At 43.7% G+C, this 26914-nt stretch overlaps 1 protein-coding gene across 1 annotated transcript in view; it reads right to left on the bottom strand.

Annotated features, from left to right (window-relative positions):
- Nucleotides 1-26914, bottom strand: part of LOC139264070 (ankyrin repeat domain-containing protein 33B-like) — a 46733-nt gene that overhangs the window by 11863 nt on the left and 7956 nt on the right. The window contains exon 2 of the mRNA XM_070880167.1: nucleotides 3527-3656. Coding sequence (XP_070736268.1) covers nucleotides 3527-3656 — 130 coding nt within the window. The remainder of the gene's footprint in view (nucleotides 1-3526; nucleotides 3657-26914) is intronic.

Below are 26914 nucleotides of genomic sequence, written 5' to 3'. Positions count from 1 at the left end.
AAGACCATAAATCAGTCTCAGGGTACTGCTGATGAACATAAACCACCTGAGCTTTGCTTCTTCAGTTTCCAATCTCAGCACAACTGCCAGATTGAATTACTGCTTTGTTGTTTGTTGTCAGGCTCCTATTAACCGATATCTGTGTTTTACAATGTCACCGTCATGTTCCTTCAGTTTACAGTTAACGGCCTCTAATATATATCTGTATAACAGAAGCAAAAGGTAGACTTCTAACCTTTACCAAGATGCTAGCAAGTGATACGCGTAGAACAGTCATATGATTGCCATTGGTCAATCACATTGCTAGAAAATGACACTGACAATCGGAATGCCATACTATTGGTCAACGAGGTGTCTCCAAAGGGCACTTGGCAATTATTTTAACATAGATCATAGGATAAATTAAGTGATCCCAGCAAAGATTTTCTGACTCGCACTCCCATTGAGCTCAGATTCCTGCTGGGATTGCTGAATTTCTCCCAAGGTGTCCCCTCCAGTCTCGCAAGGAAGCCAGATTGGCGACTGTCACCGTACAAACTCTATGTGTGTATGTGTGTGCATGCAGGTGCCTCGGATTTTGCCTCCATCCTCACATAAATATGAAGCTGTGTGGGGATTGCTTTGTTTCCATACTTCATTCCCACAGTGCATACTTTAGCTGGGAGAAGCTGCCCTAATTTTTCTTCCCCTGAAGCGAATTAGCAATGCAGCCTTCTCATAACAGAGGTTGTTTGGCACAGACAAAATTATCCAGTGCAGTGCTGAGGGAGTGTGATACTGTCGGAGGTGCCGTCTTTCGGATGAGTCGTTAAACCTAGACCCTGCCTGCCCTCTCAGATGGATGTAAAAAATCCCATTGCACTATTTCAACGAAGAGCAAGGGAGTTCTCTCCGGTGTCCTGGTTAATATTTATCCCTCAACTAAGACCTAAAGCAGATTATCTGGTCATTTATCTCATTGCTGTTTACAGCCTTGCTGTGGGTAAATTAGCTATTGCTTTTCACTACATTACAACAGTGACTACACTTCAAAAGTATTTCATTGACTGTAATGCACTTTGGGACGCACTGAGGTCATGAAAGGTGCTCTATAAATGTAAGTCTTTCTTCAGACAAAATAATTTTAACCTTCAGTTCTCGAAGTGGTCACATTAAGAAAGGTCAATAATTGAGATCTCAGCTAATCCTGTCTGAGCATTATCACAAACAATGGAAGGGTCTTTTACCGGAGTGTGCGTTTGTACTTCCTAAGGACATTTAAAGAAATCTGCTAGTGGTTGTAAAGATGGCCTTTACGGATGCTACAATCACTTCAAGTCCAAACTCACAATCACATTTTACCTCACTTAGCATCGATGGCATTTTTTAAAACATAAAATGAGAATCCTGAAAGTTATAAGGAAGTTGGAAATGCCGAGATCTATGCAATACACTGGAATCAACTCAAGCCAACGCAAGGCCCAAGGAGCTTAAAGAGGCTGGGTGAAAATTGAAATTTACATTAAAATAGAACCTTGTCAGGCAGCGGAAGGGAAGGACGCCAGCTTTGAGGAAGGGTGCCCGCTGTGAGGGTGAGGCTGTCGAAATCTAGCGGCAGTAGGTGCTGCACATGAGGAACATACTATTTTCTCTGACTAACCTGGGAAGTGAATTCCACAGCCTCAGAACATTGTGTGTGAAGAATTTGTATACTTAGCTTCTTAAAACAAACATTACAACAAAAACTGGAACAAATGGTGTTGATTGGGCAATTGTGCAAAAACAGGACAGGTTTATCGCAGCTGTTATCAACTCAAAAAACAGTCCCATCATTTTTAAGGTTAGTGAGCAATACTTAAAAAAAAGTTATACATGAAGGAAATTTGTACATTGAATCATAACGTTCCTCAATGCTGCCATTTATATTTATGGATAGGAGGCTCTGGTAGGCACAGTTTGCACATATCTGCTCATACGTGAGGCACGTAGCATGCCTCATGTGCACTACCATCATAACTTGCATTTAGATAACGTCTTTAATGTCGTAAAACATCCCAAGGCCCTTCACAGGAATGTAAAGAGACAAAACTTGACACCGAGCCAAAGTAGGTGATATTAGGAAAGGTGGTGAAATGCTTGGTCAAAGAGGTAGGCTTTAAGCAGCATCTTAATGGAGGGGAGAGAGGTGGAGAGGCTAAGAGGTTTAGGGAGGATATTACAGGAGTTTATGGCCTAGATGGCTGAAATCATGGCTGACGACGGTGAGTCGAAGGAAGTGGGGGATGTGCAAGAGGCCGGAGTTGGAGGAACACAGAGTTCTCGAAGGGTTGTGGGACTGGAGGAGATTACAGAGATAGGGAGGAGTGAGGCCATGGAGGGATTTGAACATAGGGATGAGAATTTTAAAATTGAGATGGACGGGGAGCCAATGTAGGTCAGTGAGCTTGGCCTACTTAGGCCATTAAGGAATGTTTTCTTCAGGAGTCAGAAATTGAGGCATGAACAAAGTAGACCTGTGACACAAGACAGTGCAAACTGGTACTGGCTGTGTGTGAGCACTGAGGAATTACCTCTCCTATACTCAGCTTATTATAACCAGGTCACCTCCAGTACACCAACATGCTACTTCCATTCTTCTGCAGCACGGTCTGTTAGGCATTAATTATAAACGAAGGCATTTGCTTGAATTAAACATTTGAACTGATATAAAGCATCATTGATCACGAACCACCTCCATCATCACAAGACTATAACATCAAACAAGAGAACTGAACAGGTTTCAGTGCATTGACTGCTGCTTCAACTAATCATTTTAACCTGAAGATTTTAACTAAAAGATTTTTTGGTTCTGTGTCAAGGCTATTACTCTGCCTGTTGAGTGCTGAAGTCAGTGATAAATTTCTCTTTGTCGCTCTGCCTGCAGTGTCACTGTGCAGTGATCGGCTGAATTACTATCTTACTTTTCCGGATGTCTCAAGGAGCTGTCTTTGTTGGTCTGCAGAGTGACCCAAAGCTAGGAGCATAAGTAAACACACGTTAATTTGTGCATTTGCATTTATGTTCAGTGTGTTTTCACACTGGTGAACCAAAATAATGTCAGAGCAGAAGCAGCCTTAAGCTGCGGTTGTCTCACAGCACTGTTGGATGTGCCGTTTTTTTAATTAGAAAGGATATGATCTCAATTGCGATCAGAGGTCATCACAATTGAACAACCGGATCATTTAGAAGGAGGAACTGGAGCCACTCAAGGCCAAGCAGATCAGTTGCATTGTGGGACTGAATGTGGCCATTTTAGATGTGTGCGAGTGGAGAGAGTCACCAAGTACAAAATAAAAGGGGGGGGGGCGTAATCTTCTCTTGCACTCCTGAAGCAGTCAATTGAAATGTGGCATTGCACTGGTAGAGGTCTGGAAGTAGGCTAAGAGGCATTCTCCCTCCTCAACTGCAGGGGAGAAGCAAGGTGGAAAATAAATTGAAAATGGAGGGCAGAAGCATTGTGACAGAAAGTATTAGAACTCACAAATGTATTAGACATTCCAGTTCTTACCTGCTTGCGCTGCAATAATTAGAGCTGTGTTTCCCTCTTTGTCCTGCGAGTTGACATCAAGGTGAGGGCACTGGGCCAAGATGAAGACAATGTCCATGAACCCCTGGTAACAAGCAACCATCAGCCCAGTCTAGAAACAGAAACCACCTAGCAGTGTTAGAGAGAGAGTTTGGTCTAGCAGAAATCAGAAGTTGTGAATAAAACATACAGGTGCAAGAATCTGACGTATAGATGAGCAGGTACAACAAAGAAAGAATGCGTCAAAGAAATAGGAATAGCTGAGAAGCTGAAGGAAAGGAGAAGGGGAAAATGAAATAGAATACAAGATTGATTGTAGAAATGAAGCATTTGTCAGTATTTAAGCAGTCTCCAGCCAATATTTAAATGGTTGACAGTTCACACAAAAGTACTGCGGACAAGTGAAGGTGAAGGGGTCCAACATGAATAAGACTGTAAAGGTCACTGGCTCTCCAAGCAAAGTCATTCCCAGCAGTAGGTGGACTAAATATCGTTGGCACAACGAGGTTAACAGAAGAGCTTGGAGCTCAACTACTGATTTAGTTTTCAATGTTGTCCATTTCCTCACCTCCTCCCCTTACCTGTGCTTGGGGTACGGCCTCACCCATTATCACTACGATCAACTACCCAGGCTTAGATCATCTAACAGACCAGGGATTGCACCTTGGATCAAAAAGAAAATCAATGAAAACACTGCAGATGCTGGAAATCTGAAACAATATCAGATAAAAAAATACTGGAAACGCTCAACAGGTCAAGCGAGCATCTGTGGAGAGAGAAAGGGTAGGGTCAAACGTTTCAGGTTGATGACCTTTGGTGGGAAGCGGGAGATGTCGCAGACGAACAGCTAATGAAGAGGAACGGAGCCAGGGAAAAAGAGGCAGAGGGGAGAAAACAAAAGATGACAGTGCAAGACACAGGAGACGATAATGAGAGAAATTAGACAAACAAAAGATGCCGAGACATAGGACCTTTGTGTTCTGTATAATGCAGTGCAAAACAAAACATGTTTAGCCTCTGAGTCACTGGGAAACCCTAAAATGACTATCTGACCTCTCACTCTCAAGAAAGGCCCTATTTTGCTGAGCATGATTAAAAAATGAGCAATAAGAACATAAAAAATAAAAAAGACTTGGATTTATGTAGCGCCTTTCATAACCACTGGACGTCTCAAAGCACTTTACAGCCAATGCAGTACTTTTGGAGTGTAGTAACTGTTGTAATGTAGGAAACATGGCAGCCAATTTGCACACAAGCAAGCTCCCACAAACAGCAATGTGATAATGACCAGAGGCGATAATGAGAGAAATTAGACAAACAAAAGATGTCGAGACATAGGACTTTTGTGTTCTGTATGATGCACGAGCTCAGGGCTCAGAAGAGACGAAGGCCCAGGGGCATTACGGGCCAGCCCACACTGCAATATGTGCGCGCATGAGGTCCGTGCAGCAGAGCTGGTCTCCAGTCGTCTTGGTTAATCCTTGCCACTGTACCAAGACCTAGGTCTGTCAAGCCTGTGTGATGGCTGGTGTGCAACGGCCATCACTAGTTAAAAAAATCCATGCACACGCATCTTCCACACTTCAAGATTTAGTTTGGGATCTGGAATATTAGGTCCTTCATTGAAACACCTGTGAACTTTTTGATGTGGAAGCAAATCATCCTCGATCCGAGGGACTGCCTATGATGACTAGATAATCTGTTTTTGTTATGTTGATTGAGGAATAAATATTGGCCAGGACACCGGGGAGAACTCCCCTGCTCTTCGAAATAGTGTCATGGGATCTTTTACGTCCTCCTGAGAGAACGTCTCATCCGAAAGACGGCACCTCCGACAGTGCAGCATTCCCCAATGTATTGCACTGGAGTGTCAGCCTGGATTTTTTGTGCTCCAGTCTCTGGAGTGGGACTTGAACCCACAAAATAGAAGCAGGAGTAGGCCATTTGATCCCTCGAGCCTGCTCTGCTATTCAATGAGATCATGGTTGATCTACTACCTCAATTCCACTTGCCTGCACTATCCCCAAATCCCTTGATTCCCTTAATATCTAAAATCCAATCTGCTCAGTACTTGTGACCACAGAAGCTCATCAGAAATGGTGGCTTTAATGATGCCGATTGGGCTATTCCCATTGGCCTTGCAGTTTTTGCATGGCTGTGCACCTTTGTACAAAACAGAAGTAAATCAAAGCTTCCGGTAAATACTTTGCACAAGCAAAGTCTGTAACAAACACTCACGTTCAGAATCTGTGACTGAAGTTCTTTACTCAAAAGATTATTAGCCATGTATCAGTCACGTTTGGATCTCTACAGATCCCTCCTGCTGGTAAATTATAAGTGGTTGGAAGTTTCCCTGGAAATGTTTTCAATTATTTTCTGTAAACTTCCCCTGCCCAATCATAACTAAACAATGTTTTTTTTTTAGACAATGAGAGACTGTTGACAGAAGCCTCTATCTTCAAAATTTGTAGAGTTTAGCCAGATCAAAAATGACAGAGTATTATAATCAATGCCTTTTGTGTAAAAAGGATTCAGAGTACATCCAATTCAAGCGATCTTTTATAATAGTCTATTGATACCTCCGCTTGAATGCATCTCTGCCCCCAACCTGGCCCTGCCCCCAAGATACAGAGCTTCCCTGCAATTGCTCTTGCTCAGAGGCTCTCTTCAAATTTTGGGCAGCTTTTCAGGCGCAACAGAAAATAGTCATTTATCTGGTGTTCTTTTGAAATTCAGCGTTTTTCCTTTAATTTATCTTGACTGAGACCTGCTCTGTATTTTTTGTTCCTTTGAATGTATTTTTACGGCTTCAGTAATGTCACATCGCAGGTTCTTAAACATGCTGTGCCTGAAGGATGGTTGAATGAGTTGAAACTTTAATTTTCATACTTGAAGAATAAACATATATGGTGTGAGTTTGGCACTTTGCTCGGTCCGATTGTTTACGTTGATTTATGTTCGGGCATATTCTCATGAGACTCGCAGGAAATTTGAGCGTAACTTGACATCCGCAGAATGGGCGCGTTTTCAGGTCTAACTTTCGGGTTACGCCATCGGTGGAAACACCAGGCCTAGCTGCACAATACTGATGTTATAGCACAGCATGGTTTTAGTAGGATAGGGTTTAAAAACAGTCATCTATTTCATACTAATTTATTTAACAGACCATTTTTCTTTCAATAAAGTACAGCCCATTATATACAGCAATCACAGGATTCCTTACTGTAAATTGTGGCGGCAAAAGTGTGCAGTAATGGTTCATCAAGAAGATTATATTATTGGACATGTTACAGGTTGGCAGTCGTGCATCATTTACCACTAACAAAAAGGACTCTATGAAGTGAACACTAAGGCAGTAATCTAATGCGAGCATTCAGATAATGGTTATAATCCATTAAGATCCACGGCACAGCCCTGGACAACGTGGACCACTTCCCATACCTCGGGAGTCTTCTATCAACAAGAGCAGGCATTGACGACGAGATTCAACACCGCCTCCAGTGCACCAGTGCAGCCTTCGCCCACGTGAGGAAAAGAGTGTTTGAAGACCCTCAAAACTGCCACCAAGCTCATGGTCTACAGGGCTGTAGTAATGCCCGCCCTCCTGTATGGCTCAGAGATGTAGACCATGTACAGTAGACACCTCAAGACGCTGGAGAGATACCACCAGTAATGTCTCCGCAAGATCTTGCAAATCTCCTGGGAGGACAGACGCACAAACATTGGCATCCTCGTCCAGGCCAACATCCCCAGCATTGAAGCACTGACCACACTTGATCAGCTCCGCTGGGCAGGCCACATAGTTCGCATGCCAGACACGAGACTCCCAAGGCAAGCGCTCTACTCGGAACTCGTCCACGGCAAACGAGTCAAAGGCGGGCAGAGGAAACGTTACAAGGACACCCTCAAAGCCTCCCTGATAAAGTGCGACATCCCCACTGACAACTGGGAGTCCTTGGCCATAGACCACCCTAAGTGGAGGAAGTTCATCCAGGAGGGCGCTGAGCTCCTCGAGTATCGTCACCGAGAGCATACAGAAATCAAGCGCAGGCAGCGGAAGGAGCGTGCGGCAAACCAGGCTCCCTGCCCACCCTTTCCCTCAACGACTATCTGTCCCACCAGTGACAAAAACTGTGGTTCTCATATTGGACTGTACAGAACTCATCCTAAGAGTGGAAGCAAGTCTTCCTCGATCCCGAGGGACTGCCTATGATGATGATGACTGTAAAACACACTCATTAACTGACGTCACATGGTTCATTACTGGCAGGTAAAATGGTAACATACCATAATTCCATTCAACCCATCAATGAATTCTGTAAGCATTGGCAGAACTGATTTACCATGGGGGAATGTAGACAATTCTGTACCGAAAGTGTCATCTTTTATTAACCCCACATAGGACAGTTCCCTTAAAACTGTCAATCACAAAAATGCAAAGATTAGCAGGCAAAGTACCAGGGATGATGGACTTCGGTTATACGGAGAGGCTGGAGAAGCCGGGATTGTTCTCCTTATAGCAGAGAGGGTTAAGGGGAGATTTAACTGGTATTCAAAAACATGAGTTTTGCTAGAGTAAGGAGAAACTGTTTCCAATGGCAGACGGGTCAGTAACTAGAGGACACAGATTTAAGGTAATTAGCAAAAGAGCCAGAGGTGAGATGAAAACAATTATTTTTACGCAGCAAGTTGCTGTAATCTGTAATGCACTGCCTAAAAGGGTGGTGGAAGCAGATTCAATAATAACATTCAAAAGAGAATTGAATAAATACTTGATGGCGAAACATTTGCAGAGCTATGTGGAAAGAGCAGAGGAGTGGGACTAATTGGATAGCTCTTTCAAAGAGCTGGCACAGGCACGGTGGGCCAAATGGCCTCCTTCTGTGCTGTAAGATTCTATGGTACAAAAGGAATCACTAATTTCTGCATTGTGCTCAACTTCCTGTAGAGAATTTATATGACCTAATATTATGGGAGAGCTCATGGTGCTATTACAGGAACCACCAGATGTTTGGCAGGAAATGCTTTAAATAAGTTTGTTGAACAGCACTCGCTGCTCCCTCCTCTCTGTCATCTCCAATCTAAACCATGTTGCTAGTGTGACAAGGCAATGGAATTTTTTGACAACAGGCTTGTTGACAGCAGACTGGAATTCTCATCTGAAGGGGCTTTCTGGCAGAAGCCATGGTTTCAGAATCTGATTCATTTACTTTGTTGTTTGTGTTTCTATTTTTCGCACACACTTGCTCACAAGTGAACACTAGACAGAAGTATTGATCAAAAGCTATTGGTTACAGTCAACCCCGAAACATCCTGGGGGGTCACCATTGACCAGAAACTTAACTGCAAGAGCGGGTCAGAGGCTGGGTATTCTGCAGCGACTGTCTCACCTCCTGACTCCCTAAAGCCTTTCCAACATCTACAAGGCACAAGTCAGGAGTGTAACGGCATACTCTCCACTTGCCTGGATGAGTGCAGCTCCAACAACACTCAAGAAGCTCAACACCATCCAGGACAAAGCAGCCCATTTGATTGGCACCCCATCCACCACCTTAAACATTCACTCCCTCCACCACCAGCATACTATGGCTGCAGTATGTACCATCTACAAGATGCACTGCAGCAACTCGCCAACGCTTCTTCGACAGCACCTCCCAAACCTCTACCACCTAGAAGGACAAGGGCAACAGGCACATGGGAACATCATCACCTGCAAGTTCCCCTCCAAGTTACACACCATCCTGACTCGGAAATACATAGCTGTTCTTTCATCATTGCTGGGTCAAAATCCTGGAACTCCCTCCCCAACAGCACTGTGGGAGTACCTTCACTACACGGACTGCAGCGGTACAAAAAGGCGGCTCACCACCACCTTCTCAAGCGTAATTCGGGATGGGCAATAAATGCTGGCCTGGCCAACAACGCCAGGAATAAATATTAAAAATAAAGACCACTTTAGAGAACTGCAAATCTCATGACAGGAAATGATCATTTGCAGGAGATAGAATCCCAAAATAAAATAACAGACTTGTGAGAAGTAAAAATAGTCTGAAAATCATTGAGTGGGAGGGCGGATGCAGGCTTTATGTCATAATGTTGCATAAACCTGGCTTGTATTCCCTTGAGTTCAGAAGATTGAGAAGTAATCTAATTGAGGTGTTTAAAATGATAAAATGATTTGATAGGGTAGATACAAAGAAACTATTTCCTCTGGTGAGGGAATCCAGAACAAGTGGATTAGAGCCAGGTCACTCAGGAATAAAATCAGGAAGCACTTTTTCACACAAAGGGTAGTGGATATCTGGAATTCTCTCCACCAGAAGGCTGTGGATGCTGGGACCATTGACATTTTTGACAGATTTTTTTATTAAATAAGGGTATCAAAGGATATGGATCAAAGGTGGATAAATTAATTTGAGGTACAGGTCAACCATGATCTAACTGAATGGCAGAGCAGGCTTGAGAGGATCCTGTTCTGACGTTCAACAATACATCCTGGAGCGAGGGGAACTTTGTAAACGTCTGCACACACCTCAGAGAAGAAAGAAGCTTCCGAATGTCCTGGGGGGAGTGTTTGCTAGTGCTGTTGGGGAGGACTTAAACTAATATGGCAGGGGGATGGGAACCTATGCAGGGAGACAGAGGGAAATAAAATGGAGGCAGAAGCAAAAGATAGAAAGGAGAATAGTAAAAGTGGAGGGCAGAGAAACCCAAGGCAAAAAACAAAAAGGGCCACATTACAGCAAAATCCTAAAGGGGCAAAATGTGTTAAAAAGACAAGCCTGAAGGCTCTGTGCCTCAATGCGAGGAGTATTCGGAATAAGGTGGACGAATTAACTGCGCAGATAGCAGTTAACGGATATGATGTAATTGGCATCATGGAGACATGGCTCCAGGGTGACCAAGGCTGGAAACTCAACATCCAGGGGTATTCAACATTTAGGAAGGATAGGCAGAGAGGAAAAGAAGGCGGGGTGGTGTTGCTAGTTAAAGAGGAAATTAATGCAATAGTAAGGAGGGACATTAGCCTGGATGATGTGGAATCGGTATGGGTGGAGCTGCGGAATACCAAAGGGCAGAAAACGCTAGTGGCAGTTGTGTACAGACCACCAAACAGTAGAAGTGAGGTTGGGGACAGCATCAAACAAGAAATAAGGGATGTGTGCAATTAAGATAAAGCAGTCATCATGGGCGACTTTAATCTACATATTGATTGGGCTAACCAAACTGGTAGCCAATGCGGTGGAGGAGAATTTCCTGGAGTGTATTAGGGATGGTTTTCTCGACCAATATGTCGAGGAACCAACTAGAGAGATGGCCATCCTAGACTGGGTGATGTGTAATGAGAAAAGACTAATTAGCAAGCTTGTTGTGCGAGGCCCCTTGGGGAAGAGTGACCATAACATGGTAGAATTCTTTATTAAGATGGAGAGTGACACAGTTAATTTGGAAACTAGGGTCCTGAACTTAAGGAAAGGTAACTTCGATGGAATGAGGCATGAATTGGCTAGAATATACTGGCAAAGGATACTTAAAGGGTTGACGGTGGATAAGCAATGGCAAACATGTAAAGATCACATGGATGAACTTCAGCAATTGTACATCCCTGTCTGGAGTAAAAATAAAACGGGGAAGGTGGCTCAACCCGTGGCTAACAAGGGACATTAAGGATAGTGTTAAAACCAAGGAAGAGGCATATAAATTGGCTAGAAAAAGTAACAAACCTGAGGACTGGGAGAAATTTAGAATTCAACAGAGGAGGACTAAGGGTTTAATAAGGAGGGGGGAAATAAAGTACGAGAGGAAGCTTGCAGGGAACATAAAAACTGACTGCAAAAGCTTCTATAAATATGTGAAGAGAAAAAAATTAGTGAAGACAAATGTAGGTCCCTTGCAGTCGGATTCAGGTGAATTTATAATGGGGAACAAAGAAATGGCAGACCAATTGAACAAATACATTCTTGAAGGAAGACACAAACAACCTTCCGAATGTACTAGGGGACAGTGGGTCTAGTGAGAAGGAGGAACTGAAGGATATCCTTATTAGGTGGGAAATTGTGTTAGGAAAATTGATGGGATTGAAGGCCGATAAATCCCCGGGGCCTGATAGTCTGCATCCCAGAGTACTTAAGGAAGTGGCCCTAGAAATAGTGGATGCATTGGTGATCATTTTCCAACAGTCTATCAACTCTGGATCAGTTTCTATGGACTGGAGGGTAGCTAATGTAACACCACTTTTAAAAAGGAGAGAGAAAACGGGTGATTATAGACCAGTTAGCCTGACATCAGTAGTGGGGAAAATGTTGGAATCAATCATTAAGGATGAAATAGCAGAAAATTTGGAAAGCAGTGATAGGATCGGTCCAAGTCAGCATGGATTTATAAAAGGGAAATCATGCTTGACGAATCTTCTGGAATTTTTTGAGGATGTAACTAGCAGAGTGGACAAGAGAGAACCAGTGGATGTGGTGTATTTAGACTTTCAAAAGGCTTTTGAAAAGGTCCCGCACAAGAGATTGGTGTGCAAAATCAAAGCGCATGGTATTGGGGATAATGTACTGATGTGGATAGAGAACTGGTTGGCAAACAGGAAGCAGAGAGTCGGGATAAATGGGTCCTTTTCAGAGTGGCAAGCAGTGACTAGTGGAGTGCCGCAGGGCTCAGTGCTGGGAACCCAGCTCTTTACAATATACATTAATGATTTGGATGAACGAATTGAGTGTAATATCTCCAAGTTTGCAGATGACACTAAACTGGGTGGCGGTGTGAGCTGTGAGGGGGACGCTAAGAGGCTGCAGGGTGACTTGGACAGGTTAGGTGAGTGGGCAAATGCATGGCAGATGCAGTATAATGTGGATAAATGTGAGGTTATCCATTTTGGGGGCAAAAACACGAAGGCAGAATATTATATGAATGGCGGCAGATTAGGAAAAGGGGAGGTGCAACGAGACCTGGGTGTCATGGTTCATCAGTCATTGAAGGTTGGCATGCAGGTACAGCAGGCGGTGAAGAAGGCAAATGGTATGTTGGCCTTCATAGCTAGGGGATTTGAGTATAGGAGCAGGGAGATCTTACTGCAGTTGTACAGGGTCTTAGTGAGGCCTCATCTGGAATATAGTGTTCAGTTTTGGTCTCCTAATCTGAGGAAGGACGTTCTTGCTATTGAGGGAGTGCAGCGAAGGTTCACCAGACTAATTCCAGGGATGGCTGGACTGTCATATGAGGAGAGACTGGAGCAACTAGGCCTTTATTCACTGGAGTTTAGAAGGATGAGAGGGGATTTCATAGAAACATATAAGATTCTGACGGGACTGGATAGGTTAGATGCGGGAAGAATGTTCCCGATGTTGGGGAAGTCCAGAACCAGGGGACATAGTCTTAGGATAAGGGGTAGGCCATTTAGGACTGAGATGAGGAGAAACTTCTTCACTCAGAGAGTTGTTAACCTGTGGAATTCCCTACCGCAGAGAGTTGTTGATGCCAGTTCACTGGATATATTCAAGAGGGAGTTAGATATGGCCCTTACGGTTAAGGGGATCAAGGGGTATGGAGAGAAAGCAGGCAAGAGGTACTGAGGAAATGATCAGCCATGATCTTATTGAATGGCGGTGCAGGCTCGAAGGGCCGAATGGCCTACTCCTGCACCTATTTTTTCTACGTTTTCTATGTTTCTATGAACATATAAGTATGGATATATCACTCTCTCCCTCTCTCTCACACAGTGCTTGTCTCTCTCCATCTCTCTCTCTCTCTCTCACACACACACACACACACACACACACAGTGCCCATCTCTCTCGTATACAGCGACTGTCACTGTTCCTCTCCCCTCCCCCCCCCTTACACCTACACAGCAACTGTGTTTCTCTCTCTCTCTCTCTCTCTCAGTATGTGTCACTGTCGCCTCTCTCTCTCTCTCTCACACACATACACAATCATCATAGGCAGTCCCTCGGAGTCGAGGATTGACCTGCTCCAATGCACGACCTACAGTCTCTGTCACAAGTGGGTCAGGCAGTGGTTGAAGGAAAGGATGGGTGAGGAGCCTGGGTTGACGCACGCTCCTTCGCTGTCTACGCTTGGTTTCTACTTGTTCTTGGCGATGGGACTCACTATGCTCAGCGCCCTCCCGGATGCTCTTCCTGCACTTTGGGCGGTTATGGTCTAGGGATTCCCAGGAGTCGGTGGGGATGTTGCACTGTATCAAGGAGGCTTTGAGGGTGTCCTTGAGGGTCCATGTTTCCTCTGCCCAACTGGAACTCGCTTGACGTGTCGAAACTCTGCGTAGAGCATTTGCTTTGGGAGTTTCGTGTCGGGCATACAGACGATGTGGAACTAACACACACATACACACAGTGCCTGTCTCTCCCACACACAGAGTGTACATCATGCAGGAGCAGGAATTCATAAAATGTATCTTAATGTTCACGGTTTCTGGTCCTTGCATTTTTTTTAAATTGTACATATGAATGGTTAAATCCAACATTCTGTGCACTTCCTTCTCTCCTCTCCTCTCCCCGCTCCCCCCACCCCCCTACACCCCAACGTCCAATTTGGGTCTGGAGAAAGGGTGGCAGCTGGGTTCACCATCTTTTGTCACACCCAGAAGCGGGCACAAGGCAGAGCTCAAGAGCATGGCTTACAGCAGATTATTTACTCTACTGTGTGACCTCGACATTCAACCAGTTTCAGGGGATTTATTTATTTCAATGCAGTCTTTCTGTTATGACTTGTATTATCTTTGTATTAGTATCAGTTGCCTGGAAATGACTGTTGCTGCTGTTATTGTGAAAACACTCAACAACTGTATCAAATTCCTGCCTGCTATTTTAATACAGGTGTTAACCCACTTAAGATAAATAGTGAATTCAATTTGAGCAGATTAAGTGTTCAAACAATAATATCACCAAGTCATTCTATGTTCATACATATATATCTCTATTTCTCCTGGTTCCCAATTGTAAGATATTTATTTGTTTTTCTCTCTGAATTTTTTTATTAAATAGTTTCCCAGACTGGAGTGCTGCTCCTCTTCCTGTTGGTGGCGATGAACTTAACTTCGAGAGGCTGATTTCTGGAGAGGTTTGCATACTTTGAATTGGGCTGGTTTTGATATTTCAATGTGACCCTGGGCTGGTGAGCAGAAAAGGCTCCCAAAAACTGGGCAAAGCCTGCAACAGCAGAAGATGGATTCTTTCCACCCTAATTACATTAGAAATTATAGCAGGCCACCCTGCTCATAAAGAGGTTGTGGAGCCAAACATCGGACAGCTGGCAAACCACACTGCACAATGTCTATTGTCGGACCTGTCAGGGAGATCCCCCGGTTTCCTAGGCCCACAATCCTCCTCCAACCAACACCTCCAAATAAATCTGATTAACGAGTCATTCATCTCAGTGGTGTCTGTGGGATCTTACTGTGCTTTTGCCTACATTATAAACCACTGCATCTCAAAGTAACCTATTGTGCCTTTCGGACGTTTCTGAGATAACGTGGTGGGATTAAATACTAGTTTCTTTTAACAACCCCCAGTAGATTCACTGGGACTGTCCTGCGCAAGATTACACCAGAACAACAACAACTTGTATTTATATAGCGCCTGTAACGTAGTGAAACAACCCAAGACCCTTCACAGGAGTATTATGAGATTTTAAAAATTGACACCGAGTCGCATAAGTAGAAATTAGCGCAGGTGACCAGGCTTGGTCAAAGAGGTGGGTTTTTAGGAGCGACTTGAAGGAGGAATGTAGAGAGGCGGAAAGATTTAGGCAGGGAGTTCCAGAACTTGGGGCCTAGGCCAGAGGAGGCACTGTCATCAATGGTTGAGCGATTATAATCAGGGATGCTCAAGAGGGCAGAATTAGAGGAGCATAGACATCTCGGGGGGGTTTGGGGGCTGGAGGAGATTACAGAGATAGGGAGGGGCGAGGCCGTGGAGGGATTTGAAAATAAGGATGAGAATTTTGAAATCAAGGCTTTACTTTACTGGAAGCCAATGTAGGTCAGCGAACACAGGGGTGATGGGTGAGGGGGACATGGTGCGAGTTAGGACACGGGTAGCCGAGTTTTCAATCACCAGTAGTTTACATAGGGTTAAATGTGGGAGGCCAGCCAGGAATGTGTTGGAATAGTCAAGTCTAGTGGTAACAAAGGCACGGATGAGCGTTTCAGCAGCGGATGAGCTGAGGCAAGGGCGGAGACGTGCAATGTTAGGGAGGTGTAAATAGGCGGCGTTAGTTATGCTGCAGATATGTGGTCGAAAGTTAATTTCAGGGTCAAATATGACACCAAGGTTGCGAACAGTCTGGTCCAGCCTCAGACAGAAGTTGGGGAGAGGGATAGAGTCAGTGACTAGGGAACGGAGTTTGTGGCGGGGACCGAAAACAATGGTATCTGTCTTCCCAATACTCAGTTGGAGAAAATTAATGCACATCCAGAACGGGATGTCGGACAAGCAGTCTGATAATTTAGAGACTGTGGAGGGGTCGAGAGAAGTGGTATTGAGGTAGAGCTGGGTGTCATCAGCGTACATGTTTATTTCCTCCCTATTGTTGATTAGGAGAGAGTTCAATGCTGTCTCAGGGCCTCTCTCACCACCTAAAACTATCAGTACTGTGTGGAGCCCAAGAATGCCAAGAATGAGAAGAGAATAAAGAAAGAAAAAGCTTCCATGCCCTCAGAACGTCCCAAAGCGCTTCACAGTCAATTAATTTTGAAGTGTAATCGCAGATAAATACCGCTACCATTTTGTGCACAGCAAGCTCCCACAAACAGCAATACGAAGATGTGCGAGGAGAACCCCCCCACTCTCTTGTTTGAATAGTGCCATGGGATCCTATGCATCCACCTGAACAGACAGACGGTGCCTTAGTTTAACAGCTCCAACAGTGCAGCGCTCCCTCAGTACTGCACTGAGGTGCCAGCCTAGATTATCTGCTCAAATCCTGGAGTGTGGCTTGAAACCGTGACGTTTGGACTCAACAGGAAGCAGGAAAAGACGAACAGCACATAGAACCACCAACTCTGGTTGGACATATTCCTGAAAGTTTCATCACATGACCTCCTGCCTCCAACAGTCCCACCCAGTTAATCAACCTTTTTCCATCTCCAATATTTTATAACTAAGATACAAAAGTGTTCAATGAAAATGAATAATTTGTTTCCTTAACGCTCTTCCTGGGTTGCTCGCAACAGTGTCCAGGAGATTAATCGGTTACCGCTGGAGACTCCAGGACAATTGTGAAAGGTTGGAAACCCTAGCCAAACATCAAATACTTACATCACTATCTTCACTGATAAACATACACAGTAGAAATTGTTTTGTTGCCTTATGACCTTTGCCGGTTAGTAAAAACAGCTCTGCATGATGTAAATCACCGTGCTAAAAACTCTAACAGACTCCGAATTCTCCGGAGGACAGCTGATGCAGCACAAACTCTTCCTGATGGGATGTACGGAGGGGTTTTTCTGCTGCAAATGGTTTCGGAAATTGTTGATTTGGAGAGAGTTCAATGCTGGCTCAGGGTCTCACCGACCACCCGAAACTATCAGTACCGTGTGCAGCCCAAACTCAGGACGCTTAATGCCAAGAATCAGAAGGAAATAAAGAAAGAAGGAAAGAGCGTTCATGTCCTCCGGGCATCCCAAAGCACTTCACTGTCAATTAATTACTACTCTCGACCTCCAAGCAACATTGCAAGAGATAAATTTAAAAATGTAAATATAAACTATTCCACTCCTGGTGGGAGAGACTCAGGCCAACTACCCTCCAGTAACTAACAGGGACAATTTCTTTCTGTGTGAACTTAAGTTACATGCATTCATGGTCTGAGTGAAACGTCATCGACCTCAAACTCTGTTTCTCTCTTCACAGATGTGGAATAATTCCAGCATTTTCTGGTTTTTTTCCCGATTTCCAACATCCACAGTATTTTGCTTTTTCATTTAGAGTCTCTCTCTCTCTCACTCCTGGGATTTCACCCCTGACGTTTTTCCACTGCATTATAAATCCAATAGATCTTCAGGCTTTGGGTCATAAAATCAATAATAGCCTTTGGCCTACTCAATGCTGTACTACTTTATCTTCAACTGCAGCATAATTTACAGTGTTCTCTCCACCATATGGAATACCAGTCAGTTGGTTTAAGGCAGTTCTCCAAATGAGTGGTTCAGATGACAAACAAGAAAGAAAGAAAGAAAAGAGAGAAAGAAAGAGAAAGAGATAGGTAGCTCACATGGAGGTAGATTTTATTTCATGAGAACTGTATAGTCTGGAAAATGGCGCACACTGAGAGGGATGGCACTATTTGCAATTATCAAAGGACCTTGAAACTGGCAGCAAAACTGGCTCAAATGTAGCATAAATGCCGGCATGGACTAGTTGGGCCAAATGGCATGTTTCAGTGTCGTATATCCTATGTAAGCCCATGTAAACTTCTTTGCTGAGACGCCAATGATTACCAATGATATTAAGTCAAGAACGTCGGTGGAAGAGAGCGAAATGGCCCGAAAGGTAGACTCACAGACAATTGTAGTAACCTCTGGAAATGCGTGACTGAAGCAAGCTGTCAGGTAGCTAATGCACAGTATTGTGCAGACAGGGGTCAGTGCAATTGCTCAGTTTTATCGACCAGCTGCTGCTAAATGGGAGATTTGTACCCTTCTTCAGTTAAAATGTTGATCAGTCGGGAAGTGAAATCTACAGCAGACGTGTTCAGGACGCATGTGTCTCTTTCGAAAAATTGCACAAGTGCCCACTAATCATTCCCTAATCACACTGTTCTGTCAGCTTCTGCAGGAACCCAAATCCTTAGCTGGGTGTTCCTCGGGAATGTTTAATTTGCTGACAAAGGGAATGGGGCAATTGTTTCAACTGCTACTCATCTGACCAGTGGAAAATCTACACAAGAGGTTGTAAGCGCAGATTGTGATTACAACCATTGCCATTGCATCTCTTAAGACTTTCTTTCCATCTTCTCAATAATGTGCACCAATTTCCATCATAGTGACATTATGGTTAAGTGGAATGGTGATGCTGTTATGGTGCAATGGCATGAATTGAGTCAGCACGTCATTACGTTGACAGACAAAAAGGATTTGCCAAAATGTATAAGCAATGTCTTCTTGAAGAGGCCGCCACTGGATTAGGAGCTCACCTTCCTCTTGTTCCTTCATAGAAGGAAACAAACCTAATATCCGAGTGTATGAAGCTCCCTTCAACATCAAGCGGAGCCATGACTAGCTTCCTGTACTTCTAAAGCAAAATACTGCAGATGCTGGAATCTGTAATAAAAATAGAAAATGCTGGAAATCTCAGCAGGTCAGGCAGCATCTGTGGCGAGAAACAGAGTTAACATTTAGGGTCTGTGACCCTTCATCAGAACTGGGTCCTGTACTTGTCAGATTGTAGATTAGTTCAGACGTTAGGGGAGTTCTGTGAATTCAGTCAGGTTACAGCAACTCAATTCTTCGAATTTAACTTTGATTTTCCAAAGATAATATTTGGTGAAGACAACTATTTCGTCATACTGTAGTTAAATACAGCTACTGAAAAAAACAAGATTTACGCACTGAGGTGGTTACTTCTAATCTTCAGTTGTTCTGGTGGTTATTGTCCTTCATGTTACAAGGATCAAGGACGTATTTAAATAGTGGAACTCCAAGACTGTCAGCTAAACAGAACAATTTTTTCAAAACCCGAAAGACAAATGCTGCTTCACTCTTTCTTAATGCCTGATGTTTAATGAAAGCAGAGGAGATCAGATTTGTAAAAGAGATCCCTGCCACAGTCTGGAAGAGGCCAAACAAGAGCTGAGTGAAACATTTCCAGTAAAAGTAGAGAAGAGCAATCCAAAAATCAGATGAGCGGTGAGGAAATCAGGATCATTTCAAGCCAGAAACACAATGGAAAATTTGGCTGGCAATGCTCTGAGTGCTGAGATCAAGTACTTAGAAGTCTTGTGATATCAGTCTGGATGGGTTGAACATTTTACTGGATGGATGGTTACCATGTAGACTCTTGCAGGAAAATAACACAGGGAGCTAGAATAAGTGGACGTCTATCTAAAAGATATCTCAGATAGGACAACTCCAGTCATGTCACTGTTGCTGCACAGAAGGAAACGGTGAAAGAGAGGACCTCAAACAATGGTTGGTGTTCATATCATGTCGTAGGAGCCAGCTGTTTGATGTGGAAATGGCCCTTCAATTGGTGACTGTGACCAAGATGATGACGAACAATAAGGGATAGTTGGGGTTGTCACTCACCATTTGATTTAAGACAGTTTCTAATTTGTGAACTGGGATTATTGTACGGAAAATAGAGTAATGTTATGAATTTCCACTCGAAGCATCAGATACCAGGAGCACATCTTGTTTATTGAGTCCTGGGTATGCACGCTCCTTCCACCGGACCTCCCATGATTTTCCATCCCTTAAAATTACCGGAAGGCAAGTAATTGGCTAAATTTCTGATATTTTCTCCCTGGGTGACACTCCACACCAACAGTGGGAATTTGTAAAATCACCACCATGATCCAGCTCATTATGGTGAAAGTTGGTAAAGCACAATTTTCAGTAACCAGCCACTCAACCTTGCCAACACATTCAATGAATGGGTAGAAGTCAGATATAAACACTGACCAAATGATAACGTTCTGTATATTTTTTCCCCTCTCTGTTTGCAAATGAAGCTTAGGCAGCAGTGTGGATCAGTGGGTAACACTCTCACCTCTGGTTATGGGTTCAAGCCTCACTCCAGAGACTTGAGCACAAAATCCAGGCTGGCACTCAAGTGCAGTACTGAGGGAGTGCCGCACTGTTGGAGGCGCCTTCGTTCGGATGAGGCATTACATCGAGGCCTCATCTGCTCTCTCAGGTGGATGTAAACTATCCCACGCCACTATTTTGAAGATGAGCAGGAGCGTTCTCCCGGTATCCTGACCAATATTTATCCCTCAACCGACACCTAAAAACAAATGATCTGGTCGTTATCTCATTGCTGTTTGTGCGCAAATTGGGTGCATTGTTTCTGACATTACAACAGTGACTTCACTTTTAAAAGTATTTCATTGGTTGTAAAGTGGTTGTGAAAGGCACTATATAAATGCAAGTTCTTTCTTAAATGTTATGATATAGCACTCCCAGCCACAGGTTTGTAATACAAAACTGCAAGTCACAAATTTAGGGGCAAAGGTTACAACTTCCACCTCATGCTTGCTTGATTTTCAGTCCTTTCATTGCTGACCCCCACAATTGCAAAGTATGTTTCATTACACAAAGTTCTTTGATGGGAGTACCGATTGATAAAACCTACTCTCATGTTTAATGTGTAATCTGTTTAGTGTGTGTATTTGGTTTATAATGTTTTTAACAATGATTTTTAATTCCCAACATTTCTCTCAGTCTTTTTGCATGAACGGTGGCTAAAAGGGTTAAATCACAAGCTGCACAGACTTCGCTCGGGATTCCCTCCAGTATGGAAGGTTAAGAGGTGATGTAATTGAGGTCTTTAAGATGATTAAAGGATTTGATAGGGTAAATGGAGAGAAACTATTTCCTCAGGTGGGGGAGTCCAGAACAAGGGAGCATTACCTTAAAATTAGAGTGAGATTGTTCAGGGGTGATACCAGGAAGCTCACAAAGGACAGTGGAAATCTGGATCTCTCCCCCCAAAAAGCTGTTGAGGCTGTGTGAACTGAAAGTTTCAAGACTGAGGTTGATAGATTTTTGTTAGGTAAGGGTATTATTGGATATGAAATTAAGGCAGGTAAATGGACTGATCAGTCATCTATTCTATATATCTTTTTCTCCAAATTATAAAAAAAGGATATGGAGGCACAGGAGAAGGTGCAAACAAGATTTACTAGAATGATACCAGAACTGATAGGGTTATACCTATCAGGAAAAATTGAATAGGTTGGGATTCTTTTCTCTAGAAAGGAGAAGCCTGAGGCGTGACCTGATCTTTAAGATTATGAAATAGTTTGATAGGGTTGACGTAGAGAAGATGTTTCCACTTGTGGGGGAGACCAGAACTAGGGGCCATCAATATAAGATAGTCACTAATAATTTGAAGACCAGAACTGTGCACAGTGCTCCAAGTGGGTCTAACCAATGTATATGGAGACCAGAACTGTGCACAGTGCTCCAAGTGGGTCTAGCCTAGGTATATGGAGACCAGAACTGTGCACAGTGCTCCAAGTGGGTCTAGCCTAGGTATATGGAGACCAGAACTGTGCACAGTGCTCCAAGTGTGGTCTAACCCAGGTATATGGAGACCAGAACTGTGCACAGTGCTCCAAGTGTGGTCTAACCCAGATATATGGAGACCAGAACTGTGCACAGTGCTCCAAGTGTGGTCTGACCCAGGTATATGGAGACCAGAACTGTGCACAGTGCTCCAAGTGTGGTGTAACCAAGGTATATGGAGACCAGAACTGTGCACAGTGCTCCAAGTGTGGTCTAACCCAGGTATATGGATACCGGGCCCTGGAACATTGTGGGCCGCCCTGACCTGTGTGAGAACACCGCCGCAGGTCGGGGCTATAAATAGGGCCCTGGAACATCGTGGGCGAAGGTGGGGCGAATGAGGATACGGGGTTCAGAAGTGCCGAGGGCCCACGGGCAGCATGGTCCAGCCCACATTGTGATATGTGTGCACACTAGGCCTGTGCAGCACAGCAGGTCTCCAGTCGTCCTGGTTCAACCCTTGCAACTGGATAAAGGCCTAGCTCTGTCAAGCCCGTGTGGTGGCTGATGTGCAACGGCCACCAAACTTTAAAAAAATCCATGCACAGGCATCTTCCACCCCCTCAATTGGAATTCAGGACTGGAACATCGGGCCCTTCATTGAAACATCTGTGAACTCATGTGGAAGCAAGTCATCCTCGTTCGAAGGACCGCCTATGATGATGATGTCTTTCTCTGACTGAAAGTCTGTCTTCTCTTGTCTCAAATCATTATCAAGACTTGAACGATATAAGTAACCTTGAAGTTATGTAAAAATGAACCTTTTCCACAAGGAATTCATGTTAGCTACTGCAAAGTCGCTGATATGGTTAATATACTGTGTCCTAGGCCTAAAGCCAGCTACCTTCTGCAGAATGTCTTTTAATTCTGATCTGGCATTTGTATTTTTGTTGTAAATTAATGTTATTTTAGTAATGCACCCAAACCCATAAATCAACATGAAAGGAAGGTTTCTGGTGAGAGCCAAGAACAACATTTCTTTCCCGTTGAAAAATGATACAAAATCTTTTCAACTTTTTGTGGATTTAAAATGCTCAGACATGATTTGTTATTATATCTGATGAAAGGTCATTGACCTGAAATGTTAACTCTGTTTCTCTCTCCACAGATACTGCCGGACCTGATGGGTATTTCCAGCATTTTCTGTTTTTATTTCAGATTTCCAACATCCGCAGTATTTTGTTTTTTTATCTTGTTGAAGTGAATGCATCAGCTGTGGCTCAGTGGATAGCACCCTCGCCTCTGAGTAAGAAGGCTCTGGGTTTAAGTCCCACTCCAAAGACTTGAACACAAAAATCTAGGCAGTACTGAGGGAGTGCTGTACTGTCGGAGGTGCCATCTTTCGTATGAGACATGAAACTGACACCCCGTCTGCTCTCTCAGGTGGATGTAAAAGATCCCATGACACTATTTTGAAGAAGAGCAGGGAAGTTATCCTCGTTGTCCTGGACAACATTTATCCCTGAATTAACATCGCAAATTATCTATCATTACCACGTTGCTGCTTGTCGGAGCTTGCTGTGAGCACATTGGCTGCCCCGTTTCCTACATTACATCAGGGACTACACTTCAAAAAAAGTATTTTGTTGGCTGTGGGATATCCGGTGGCCGTGAAAGGCGCTGTATAAATGAAAGTCTTTCTTTAACAGGCTTGTTGCTTTCGTGAGAAAACATTATCCTATTCAAACAGAAACATTAAATTGGGAATGGAACACACACCCATTTAAATTATTGCAGATTTAATTTATAATAGAATAAATGTTAACGAATAAATAATAGGAAAGATTTAGAGTTGCTATACATAACCTACCTTAAAGGCTAATTATTGTAGTGACAAACCTAAGTTTATCCTAACAAACTAGGAGGTTACCTCTTGAAAAGAGAAGGCTGAGGGGTAACCTGATAGTCGTCTTTAAGATTATGAAAGGGTTTGATATGGTAGACATAGAGAATATTTTTTCACTTATGGGGAGACAAAAACTAGGGGCCATCAATATAAGATAGTCACTAATAAATCCAAAAGGGAATTCAGCAAAAACTTCTCTACCCAGAGAATGGTGAGAATGTGGAACTCACTATCACAAGGAGTGGTTGAGGCGAATAGTATAGATGCATTTAAGGGGATGCTAGATAAACACATGAGGGAGAAAGAAATAGAAGGTTATGCTGATAGTTAGATGAAGAGGGGTGGGAGGAGCCTTGTATAAACACCCACATAGGCTTGTTGGGCCGAATGGCCTGTTTCTGTGCTGTACATTCTATGCAATTGATTGGTGGAACAGGCTCGACGGGCTGAAAGGCCTACTTCTGTTCCGATGTTTCTAACCAGAATGTTTCAAGTGTGTAACAGTCATATAATGAGGTGCTGCTTGGATGGGATACCAGGCAACATTTTCGCTAAGCTGTGCAGTCGTCCCACACAGGCCGCTTCCCGGCTTTTCTATGGGAGATTTTGCACAAGCGCAAAGTTTTGAATGGGTTGCGCTGCCCATTCAAGGACAGCGCGCCCATAAGAAAACTAGGGGGAACAGGTAGTGCTTGGTTGGAGCCCGGTACCTGTGATTTCTATGTTGCAGAAAAATATACAGGGACATCATCCATAAATACAAGAATAATTGGTAGTCAAAGGGGAAAAATCCAATTATGATCTGGGAACGCTGCCTAAACCTAGAGCAGTCTTTTCACATTTAATCTCTGACCATCAGAGCTTCCTGCTATAAGGTCCAGGATAACACAAATTGCAATACTGGACTGGAGCTGTGCAGGAAGATTATCTAAAGTAGGAGTAGGTTTACTGTGCTAAGGTTAAGGACTAAGGGAGAAATAAGGATGACTGGTGTGGAGAAATGAATATTTGCACTCATGCAGAAGGGTCAGCCATGGGTCAGTGATAGCACATTCACCTCTGAATCAGAAGATTGTGGTGGGTTCAAATTCCACTCCAGAGACTTGAGCACATGATATAAGCTGACTCTCCAGTGCAGTAGTGAAGGATTGCTGCACTGCAAAGTGCCATAGTTCGGATGAAAGGTTAAACCGAGGCCTCATCTGCCCTCTCAGATGGATGCAAATGATCCCACGACACTATTTCAAAGATGCGCAAGGGAATTCTCCCAGTTTCCTGTCCAATATTCCTGACCAACTTCACTGAAACAAATGATCTCGTCATTCATCTTGTTGCTGTTTGTGGGAGCTTGCTGTGCACAAATTGGCTGCTGCATTTCCTACATTACAACAGTGACGCGACCTCAAAAGTATTCCATTGGCTGTAAAGCAAATTGGGACATGTTGAAGTCGTGAAAGGAGCTGTATAAATGCAAGTTCTTCCTTCCTTTCTAGGGCTGCTAGTACACAGGAAAGAAGCACGGGGCTGGAGATTCTGTGGCCGTTCCTCCCATGTTTCTTGCGTAGCTTTAGCAGGCACCCGGCGGAGCCTCCCAGAGAAATGGCAGAAACAGCTGTTCACGCGGTTTCTCCAGGTGTTCTGGCCTTTTCCCACCGAGCCGCAGCAGGAGGTTGGGAGAATGACCCTGGGATTCCGAGTCCACCCTCTTCATATCGAGGGAGGGAGGAAAGCTGACTAGTCCATGGATCATCCTTTATCGTGTGCAAGTAGCACAAGGTTTTCAGAATGCAGTGCTGCATTTCCACGCCTTTTGTGCCTTTACGTTGCAATGTTTTGGCAAGCACCCATCAAATTAATACAAAGCATAAAACAATATACCAGGGTGGCCACAAGACATTTCATTTGTATCAGCTCACCCAGGTTATATTTTTTATGTTCTGTAACTAACAATTTAATACTAATCGAGCCCAGTAAACAGAAGAGAGCCCAATAATGTGGCCAAAAGAAAAACTAATTTAGCAAGAAAAATATTTGTCGACATTATTCCAACGGAATGGAGGGTAAAACAGACTCAGGTGAGTTGGCATGTGGGCCCGAGCTGTATGTTGAGAATCAGAATTTGTCTGGTCTCTAATGTCCATGACACCAAGACAGTGAATTCACATGGGAAATATCCATAACCCATGAACGTCACTGAGATTTGAAGCACTCTCACATTCATCGATAACCCCTATGCTCGCTGAACTACATTGGCTGCTTGTTCCCAAATGCCTCCATTTCAAAAATTCTCATCCTTGTGTTCAAATCCTTCCATGTCCTCGTCCTTCCCTTTCTCTGTAACTTTCTCCAGTCCTGTAACTCTCTGAGAACTCTGTGTTCCTCCAACTCTGGCCTCTTGTGCATCCCTGATTTCCTTTGTCCCACCATTGGCAGCTGTACCTTCAGCTGCCTAGGCCTTAAGCACTGAAATTCCCTCCCTAAACCTCTCTACCTCCCTTTCAGATTATCTTTAAAATCTTCTTCAAGCATTTGGTCACCTGTCCTAATGTTTCCTTCTTTGGTTTGTTTTCGATTTTTTTCTTATTATGCTCCGGCAAAGCACCTTCGGACGTTTGCCTACATTATAGGCGCTATATAAATGCATGCTGTTGTTGTTCTTGAAATATGAAGCTGCCTGTCCCAGGTGTCACATTACTGAAATAATAAGCTCTTCCTCACAAGTGTCCACCAATAATACCCCCACTGGCAAAAACTAAAAATGGAACTACACTAAGAAATCACCAGACCTGGATACATTATATAGAACAGCATAGTCTGGAGTGATTGCCAAAGCAGCAATACAACAACAACTTATATTTATATAGTGCCTTTAATGTGGTAAAACATCCCAAGGTGCTTCACAGGAGTGTTTTAAGACAAAACAAATAAATTTGACACCGAGCCACATAAGAAATTACGACAGATGACCAAAAGCTTGGTCAAAGAGGTAGGTTTTAAGGAGGAGGAAAGAGAGGTGGAGAGGCGGAGAGGTTAAGGCAGGGAGTTCCAGAGCTTAGGGCCGAGGCAGCTGAAGGCACGGCCACCAATGGTTGAGCAGTTATAATCCAGGATGTTCAATAGGGCAGAATTTGAGTAGGCTTTGATAAACTTTGCGATTTATGATGGCATCTTAACCCCATCATATGTATCACATTGAGGATTGTATTAAGCTGTGGAGGATGAATAAAGTTCACATGGAGTTTTGACTCCAACACAAACTGATACAAATAGAATAT

Source organism: Pristiophorus japonicus, chromosome 5 (genome assembly GCF_044704955.1).
Source record: "Pristiophorus japonicus isolate sPriJap1 chromosome 5, sPriJap1.hap1, whole genome shotgun sequence".
Taxonomy (NCBI): domain Eukaryota; kingdom Metazoa; phylum Chordata; class Chondrichthyes; family Pristiophoridae; genus Pristiophorus; species Pristiophorus japonicus.
Note: the sequence above shows the minus strand (reverse complement) of the source record. Positions and strands in the feature narration are given on the sequence as shown.